We start from the raw sequence: 9,521 nt of genomic DNA on the forward strand, positions 1-9,521 counted from the left end.
TATATTTTTATTAAATAGAGATTTTAAGCTATTGTCCAGGTCGTGTATATACTCTATTGGGGCCATGGCAAACGATTCCAATGACCCTTAATAATAATTTATTAATTTAATATAAGATTTAACAATTATTAATAGTTTTGTTTCTGAATAATAATTTTACCAAACTCATCACATAAAAAGATATTCATTAACATGATATCTGGATTATACCTCAACTTATTTTTTAGACCCTGAAATAAGTTAACAATATAATGGTGGAGCAAACAAAATTTGTAATGCCTTCAATAGTATAAGAGATAATAATAGCTGATTTAATCTAAGATTTAATAATTATTAATAATTTTTTTTTTTGAATAAGCAGTGTCATCTATAATGATAACAATTTTACCAAAGTCATCACATATCAAGTATTATCTAAGGGGTGTTTAATATTGTTATTTATTTTGTTTTTAAGTGTATTTTAAAAGTTCTTTTAATTTGAAAAAATATTTAATTAATTTTTTTAATTTTATAATAGTTTTGATAGACGATGTAAAAAATAAAAAATTATTTTAATTTATTTTTTAACAAAAAAATTATTTTAAAAAACATATTCCATTACAATATCAAGAATCCTCAAGAGTTAATTGAATTTAATTATTACCAGATTTGATAGAGATAAAAGAACAAATTTAATATGGTTTGACTAGTATAATATAGGTGCAAGTGAGAGGTAATCTAACTTGGCCCTCATTTAGTTTTTGAACTTTTTTTTTATGGAGTTATATATTTTTTTTAATTTACAAAAAAATCGAAATGCTTTATTGTCTTTATATGCCACATCGTTTCAATTAGAGGGACCCAAGTAAGAATGGCTGCATGTGAAGAATCATATTTGTGCCTTATAAAAGGCTGGTTAGTGGTCATCGATCGAAAATGATGGCATTTAAAAAAAAACATAAAGTGATCACTTTGGTCAATAAAGCTGACAATTTAAATTTAGTGCTTGTCACGTTTGAACTAAGAAACAAGAAAAAATCAATTGTTGTCGACTTTAATTATTAATTTAGACGTGATTTGTTTTTTTTCTTTTGTCTTAAGGAACCAAATTATTAACATTTTCAGTTTGTATTGAGCCTTTGAGCTAATGTGAAGTTTTTTAAATCTTTTTAGAACTTGTTTGTAACGTGATTAGCGTTGTATTTTTAAAATTTGCATTTTTAAAAAAAATTAATTTTTTTATATTTTTAAACCTTTTTAATATACTGATATAAAAAAATAAAAAAATTATTTAGATAGATTTTCAAATTAAAAACACTTTAAAAAATAACAAATAATATAATATTAAACACGCTCTTTGTAGACGAGTGAATCCTCTCTCAACTTGATAGGTGAGTTATGGTTGATACATCATATCATTGGTCTACTAAAATGATTTAAAATGGTGTTTAACATTGTAATTCAATTGTATTTTTGAAATTTTTTATTTTTTTTATTTTAAATTAATTTTTTTATATTTTTAGATCATTTAACATGCTAATATAAAAAATAAATTTTAAAAAATAAAAAAAATTATTTTAATATATTTTCAAAAAACTATTTTAAAAAATAATCTTTACCACTATAACACATATTCTTCTGTCAGACCCATTTTCTTCTATTTATTTTTTAATTTGCGTTTCCATTTAAGTTTATATAATTTCCTTTGTAACTTGAAGGATTTCATCTCGGTATTTTAAATAATTTTAAACAGAAAAGTAAGTTTGGATGCCAGCCAATTCATTCATTCAATACCATAGACACTACTAATTACTCTATATTCTCTAAAATTGCCATCTCACTATCTCAGTACGTGAATTGATGAGAGCATCCAAGTTTTCCCAACACGATGGATGAACAGATTGGAATTGCATTAGTATTATGTATATTGAGTGATTGAACAAGTTTTTTTCTTATGAATATGATTGAATGAGTGAGTTAATTTCATATATATAATATATAATTAAAAAAAAAGTTCTGGAATATATATTGCACAACATGATATGATTTATTTTTGGATAATTACAAAATAATTCTGAACTTTTATAGTACTTTATCCGTCTATATTCAACCAATCAATTCTATTTAACTTAAAAATAAAATTTATATATAAAAATAAACTTAATAAAAAATAAACAAAAAGACTTGAGAGAATCCAATCAAATAAAAAAATAAAGGATAAAACAAAGGATACTGAAAGTTGAAAAAAAATAGAGTTCAATCTCTAATTAAATAAATATCAAATGATAAAACTAAAAAAATATTAGCTTTAAAAAATATAAAATAAAATAACTAAATCCCGAACAAACCCCTTAAAGCTGGGTTAATTTTCAAAACTTGTAACCCGTGAAATCCTCGACACATGCTTAATCAAGAAGCTAAAATCCAAACAATTTAAAAGTTGAAATTGAGTAAACAAAAACAATCAAAAAACTTTGAAAATAAAAAAAACAATAATAAAAAAAATAAAGATGAAATCTAATAGAAAGAAAATAGTGGATGGTGAAATAAAAATAAATCAAATAAGAAAATTATCTCATATTTTAATTATAATAGAAATTAAAAGAATATCATAAATAAAATTTCAATCTCATAAATTATTTAAAATAAAATAAACAATAACCAAAAGAACATGGACTTAAAAAAAAAAGATAAGTTTAATGGCCGATTTAAAAAATTATAGGGCAGGTGTAAAGACCGAAGAAGAGAGAGGGAAGAAAGGACAAGAAAAAAAAAACCACTAGTGACAAACTTATCTATGTACACGCTGCTTTTTCATGGAGAACTCATTGAGACACATTAAAAGCAACCCCATAATGATAATTTTAGCCTTCTAAATTAGCCACGCGCGTCAGGATATTTTTAAAATTTTTTATTTATTAAAATACTTAAATGAACCCACCCCAAGTCATTAATCACAAAAAAACAGAAAAAAATAAAACAAGTACCCTTTAACCTAAGGGTTAAATTATTTGACTTCAAGAGCGCCAAGGTGTTTTTACTGTGCAACAAAAATTAAAATTACAAAAAGACCCTCATTATCAGTTAGTTTTTTATTTATTCTAAGGGTAGATAAGTTATTTTACCATACATTTCTTTCTATGAAAATACAAAAACAACCCTTAATAGAAGCTAAAAAGATTATATTTTTTAAGGGTAGTGATGTAGATTTACAGTACACTTAAAACACAAAATACCAGTCATGTCCCCACTCAATTTTAGAACACCAAAATTATTCTGATACAAAAACTATTTTACCCTTAAATATTTGCCAAAGAGTTTTTTTTAAGGCCAAGAAGAAGAAAATACCATTTTTATCCACAGTAAATTGTGTCCAAAAGAACTATGTTTTCTCCTTCTCTTTTAGTTTTTTTTTTTTTTAATTTGCTACATCTTCATTCATCAACAAACCAACGTATTCTAATTCGAAAAGCTAAGGTTCCCAAGTGCGGAGATTAGATAAATAAAGAGAAGACATAAAATATAAGCAATATCTCTATCTCTATGTATATTAATTTTAGAATTAAAATTATTATGATTTTTTTATTAAAAATATGTTTAAGTAATCCTTATACTAAACAAATCCAAACAAATACGTGTAAAGCTTATCAATTAAATAAATATTATAACATAAATAATTATGCCAAAAAATTAAAAAAAAATAGAGAGCTACGTCATAATGGATAGGGAACAGCGAGAAGTCGGTCTTTGTCGCGTGAAAAATGATGTTAGTACTTTAATCAATCAAATTCTCACCTAATTTATTGATGTCCTAATCCTTCCTCAAGAAAATGAGACAGTGTCACCAAACGATAAAAATAAACATCTTGTGAAGCTTTCTTTCTCAAACATATTGATTCAGTTCTCTATGGCTCCATATTCTTCTCACTTCCTATGGAATATGTTTTTGTTCAACGTTCTTATCTTATCCACCGTCTCATGTACAACTGGATGCTACACATCAATCTTTAGCTTTGGCGATTCACTTGCCGATACTGGAAACTCAAGGAACTTGTCACCGCCGGATAATCTTCCCCACTATTCCTTTCTTCCTTATGGAGAAACCTTTTTTCACCACCCTACCGGACGTTGCTCCGATGGTCGTCTCGTCATAGATTTCATTGGTACACACACAGAGCTAATTACATGGATGTATACTTTTTATTTTTTAAAAAAAAACAATTGACTTTTGTAGTTGTTGTGTTTCTTCACGTAGCTGAATATCTTGGTCTTCCATTTGTGCCACCATATTTTGGAGGAAGCATGGAAAGTTTCAAAGAGGCCGGTGTCAATTTTGCCGTGGCGGGTGCTACGGCGCTTGATGCTGCCTTTCTTCAAGAAAAGGGACTCGCGAAGCTTGTGACCAATATTTCTTTGGTTGTTCAGCTGGGTTTGTTCAAAGAATTATTGCCGTCTCTCTGCTCCACGCCTTCAGGTAGGCCTGCCATTTCAAATTACAGGTAGATATATTATACTACCAGTTTTATTCGTTACTCTTATGACATTAAACCCATTCAATGAGTAATTAGAGGAGATTTAACTAATGGGTAAAAGCTACCCTTCAGATGCTCAGTATTGTCAAACTAGATATCTCGATTTCATCACAATGAAAATGTTTTATCACTTTAGTCCCTGATGTTTTCTATTCTTTTGATCTGAATCCTTATTATCATATCCATTAATATTTTCATTTTTGGGGGTCCAACTTAACCTCTATGTTCACCTTTATTATAAATTTATAATAGAACAGTTTTCAATTCTTTATACCTGCCTTCATCGAGAGAAACCTCCAATAAAAAATCATTAAATTCTTATGACTTATTAATTAATTAAGAGAAACTACATCATGTAGGACCAAAGAGAAATCACTATTTATTAAAATAGTGGAGTGACAAGAGGTAATTAAGTCTTTTCCATATAGTATTGTTTTAATTGGGTGTGGCTTGGTCGTTTCTTACTTTTTAGCACATTGAAATTACTTAAATGTTCTTAAAAAAAAAAGGTTTGTTTACTTAGTCTAAGAGCTCGTTGGACTTTTACTTTTTTAAGCATAATTACTGTATAACTCTTCGATTTTTTTGTCTTATTGGTACTTTCATCTTAGTGTTTTCATAATTTTCATGTAAATGTAATGTGAGGAGAAAATTGATAGATGATGATGATGATGGTGATGATGATAAAAAAAAAAAAAACTTTTTAGATTGTTTTCTTATTTGTCTTGGCAGTCGCTATCTGTATGGGTAGTTTGGCGCCAATTGAAATCTTTTTTTTTTTTTTTTCCTTTTGCTCCTCTCTCCACCTCAATTAACGCAATGCCCTGAAAATATCACAACAAGTCTTCAATTTATTTTGTTCTTGAGATTTTGTCCCTCTTATTTTAATTAAAAAATTTTTATTTCAATTTATTATTTCAAATAGGAAATTATTTTCAATTTCATTCTCTAATTTTTTTACATCTCAGATTTAATTCCTATTCTTTTTTTTTTTTTTTTAAGTGATTTTTCAAATTGGTTTTTTTGTTGCAATTTCATCCTGCATCCTTCTTCTTTTTATTAAGTTTTATCTTTATTCTTTTGATTGTTTTTTTTTTGTAAATTTTTTGAATATATATTTCAATTTCATCTTTCAACATTAAATTTATTAGAAATTATGCTTCTTTATTGAATCTAATATACAATTTCACGTATTGTGAATTTAAAAAATTAAACTATATATATAGAAGATTTGGTCAAATTTGCTTAGTTTTTCATATTAATAAATTATAGTTGCCTTTTTTTTTCATAACATTAAAATAATTGAGCTTATTAAACTAGTTGACTTAATGACCCGAGTCTAGAATTTTATTTCTGATTTTATTTTTTAATGTTAAATTAGTTGGGAGTTGAGTTTCTTTATTGAATTCGAGTATAAAATTTCACGGATTTTGAATTTAAAAAATTAGCACATGCTTATAAAATTTGCTCAGGTTTGAATGAATTTTCATATTATTAAATTAGAGTTGTTTTTTTTATATATATATTATTGAAATGATCCATATGAAACCTAGTTGAATGAATAACTTGAGTCTCAGTTTTTTTTTTTGTACTTATTTGGAAACACTTATGCTGCCTTAACTTTTTTTTATGTCTAGATAAGCAATGCCAACCATCAATGTAGGTTTAATTTTTGGCGTATTAATTAATGAGTCAAGCTTAACTTATAGTATATCACTAGTTATATCACTAGTTACAGTTTGAATTTCTCAGTTAAAATTTCATTTAAAATATATTGGCGGCATTTCTTTAATACTAATTAATTTTATAATTGAATTTAATTTCATTCAATTGTACTAGATGATTCATTCACAATATTTTAATAATTGAACTATATATGTAATTTAATTTACAATATTGTTAAAAATAAGCATTTTTGTGATAACCAAAGTCTAAATTGAAAAAACAAAAACTTTGTATGATTTGTAGACTGCAAGAAGCTACTTGGCGAGTCCCTCATTCTTTTAGGAGAGATCGGAGGAAATGATTACAACCATCCATTCTTCGAAGGAATTAACTTTGAGACTATTCAAGATCTTGTACCTTATGTTATTAACACCATAGGTCTAGCCATCAAGGTAAGAACTTCGTTTAATAGTAAATTATATAGCCTAGTCGTCATATATGATATTGTTATTTTTTTTAAATTACTTTACAAAAGAATTTTATTATATTCTTTGATGCATCATTTATATTCGTTAATTAGAGAAATAAATATAGTTAAGATGATATCAAATTGCACACCTACATAGTACAAGAGTCTTTATCTTTTCATTGAACATGTGATTTCTAACCCATGCAATGCAGGAGCTAATTCAACTAGGGGCAATAACAATATTGGTTCCTGGAAATCTCCCGATCGGTTGCTCCCCATCTTATCTAACATTATTCGAGGGTTCAGATAAAAAAGACTATGATCATCTTACTGGATGTCTCAACTGGCTCAACAAATTCGCTCAAGAACACAATGAACAACTAATTAAAGAACTAAAGCGTATCCAAAAGCTTCATCCTCATGCCAAAATCATTTATGCAGATTATTATAATGCAGCAATGCCTTTTTATCACTCACCAAATCGATTCGGTATGTTCAATTTTTTGTTTTCTATATGTTAATTGCTATATTTAGGACCATATAGTTATGTTATAATGTCTTGATTATATATATTTTTTTAATTTTAGGATTTACGGGAGGCGTTCTCAAATCATGTTGTGGCTGGGGAGGAATGTACAACTACAATTCATTAGTTAAATGTGGCAACCCACTTGTGAGTGTTTGTGATGATCCTACCTCATTTGTGAACTGGGATGGTATACACTATACGGAAGCAACTTATAAATTAATTTTTGAATCTATAATAGAGGGCTCAAATTCCTATCCATCTTTCAAAGCTTTCTGTAATTTAAATCACAATGAAATGTAAATTAATATCAACAATTAATAAAGTATGATCTTTTTCATTCATGATCTTATTTGTTTTCTTGTTAGTGGTTATATTTAAGGAGATAAATGTAAAATAAAAACTTCCCATTCCAAGCAAGGTTACCCTTCTATGTTTCTAATCTAGGTTCATTTATTATAGATCATTATTTGCCTATTATTTTCTAGTCTTATTGGTGTTTTGATCTCAAGTCAAGTTTTTGATGTGGATTTGGAATTAAAAGGGGATTAATTCTTCATATTTGCTTTGTTTGGACGTTTAAAACCCAAAATTGACAAGAAAGAAAAAATTATTGCTCGGAAGCTCTTCTCCATTTATATTATGTCAAATCTAAATATTAGATCTTTTGAGATTTTAATGCAATGTAGCCGAATGGGGGTTTTCAACAAACCTGTCAATCTCACTAATAATTTCCAATGACACAACATAGAAGGGTTATAAAAATAAAATTTGTTTAATTATCTATGATGTTGTTACTTGGATCCCCACACAAAAGAGAGAGCAAAAGAGAAAATACCAAAAAAAAGAGAAAAAATAAAAAAAATGTTAGGAAAACAAAAAAATATATAAGTGAGAAGGATACCAGAGGGCCTAAAAAATAGTTAAAGATTGGTTGAGGATGTTCAAAAATACAAAGATTGAAAGTTGATAATATATTTTTGACTGATGAAAGTCTTGTTGGCAAAGAAAATTCAATATAAGAAAGAGAAATTCAAAATTGGATGTTTACGGACCCAATCAGATTTTGTTGAAAGTTTAATTGAATTTATGAAGGGTTTAATTGCAAGAAAATTGATTTTTTTAAGTCAATTTGAGCTTTAATTGGAAGAAATTAAAGTTTAGGGGTCGAATTACAATTTGTAAGGGTTAATTTGGTCAAATCATGGGCTTATTTGTATAAATATTGAAGTTTGATGAGCAATTAAAAATTGTCAGAAGAAACAAAATATCAGTGAAAAGAGGATACCAGAGCTCCCAAAAAATTATTAAAAATTGGTTGAAAAGGTTAAAAAATACAAACATTGAAAGTTAATAATATATTTTCGACTGATAAAAGCTCTGTTGACAAAGAAAATTCAATACAAGGAAGAGAAATTCAAAATTGAATGTTTAAGGACCGAATCGAATTTTGTTGAAAGTTTAATTGAATTTGTCGCACGTGTGCAGCGTCGCGGTGAAATTCCGTTTCATCATGTGTATCTATCTAGAAAATACATGAAATATGGGGAGACAAGGAATTCTTGTCTTTTATCAGTGGAAAGCGGAAAAGGAAGTTGTCACCTAGTATTTTGATTACTACGAATCCTAATTGGTTTCAGAGATCGAGTATGGGGACTGGTTGCGTAAAGGGAAGGTATGAGCACCCCAAATACACCCTACCTAAGGTAAGCTGCATTGTTTAATTGTCTGATAAAAAACTAAGGTCTTGTCATGTTTTCTAATTGTTGGTGTATTTAAGGTTTAAGAAAAGTCCTTCTCCGTAAGAAGATCGTTATTTTATCGGGTAAAAGCCTATCCGTTCTAATGTTTATATAAAAGAAACTATTTTTTTTTAATCTTTGAGAGACTTGGACATATGCATGAGAACAAAAAAATTTTTTTGTTTTATAATTTTTTGCAATGTTTTGATGAAAACAGGGTATTTTAGTACCAGATTTGTATCTTTACGGTATAAAAATACAAACCAATATTAAGCAAAATTGATAAAAATATATGCAGGAAAATCACAAAATTTTTCAAAAGGAAATTTCTTGGAATTTTTGGCCTCGGCCGGACCTGGCCCAACAAATTTTGGTCTGGGCCAGCAGTGTGCAGTGGAGAGTGAATTAATTCACTCTCCACTGTTCATGCAAAACAGTGGAGGACGCGGCTAGAGAAGAAGAAGAAGAAGAAGAAGAAGAAGAAGAAGAAGAAGAAGAAGAAGGAAGCTGACCTAGTGGCGCTAGTGGCTCTTGGTGATGCTGGTGGCTGTTCTCGGTGGTGTGGCTGTGGTGGCAGACAGTGGTTACTGCTGGTTTCTGTTTTTTTC

General features: G+C 28.1%; 1 protein-coding gene across 1 annotated transcript; it reads left to right on the forward strand.

Moving 5' to 3' along the window:
- The first annotated feature begins 3,792 nt into the window (after positions 1-3,792).
- LOC18109394 (GDSL esterase/lipase At1g28590) lies at positions 3,793-7,515 on the forward strand. Its single transcript, XM_024593213.2, has 5 exons — positions 3,793-4,142; positions 4,235-4,453; positions 6,480-6,628; positions 6,858-7,134; positions 7,233-7,515. Exons 1-5 carry the CDS (start codon positions 3,887-3,889, stop codon positions 7,472-7,474), a joined length of 1,143 nt encoding a protein of 380 aa, XP_024448981.2. The 5' UTR covers positions 3,793-3,886; the 3' UTR covers positions 7,475-7,515.
- The last annotated feature ends 2,006 nt before the right edge of the window (positions 7,516-9,521 follow it).

The sequence above is a fragment of the Populus trichocarpa genome, chromosome 4 (assembly GCF_000002775.5).
Source record: "Populus trichocarpa isolate Nisqually-1 chromosome 4, P.trichocarpa_v4.1, whole genome shotgun sequence".
NCBI classification, from domain to species: domain Eukaryota; kingdom Viridiplantae; phylum Streptophyta; class Magnoliopsida; order Malpighiales; family Salicaceae; genus Populus; species Populus trichocarpa.

What these genes read in the sequence shown, in the direction of transcription:
- LOC18109394 (XM_024593213.2), top strand. Translation starts at nt 3,887, where the DNA reads ATGGCTCCATATTCTTCTCACTTCCTATGGAATATGTTTTTGTTCAAC. An exon ending in TCTCTGCTCCACGCCTTCAG is followed by an intron (nt 4,454 to 6,479) that starts GTAGGCCTGCCA and finishes TATGATTTGTAG; the next exon opens with ACTGCAAGAAGCTACTTGGC. An exon ending in TCACTCACCAAATCGATTCG is followed by an intron (nt 7,135 to 7,232) that starts GTATGTTCAATT and finishes TTTTAATTTTAG; the next exon opens with GATTTACGGGAGGCGTTCTC.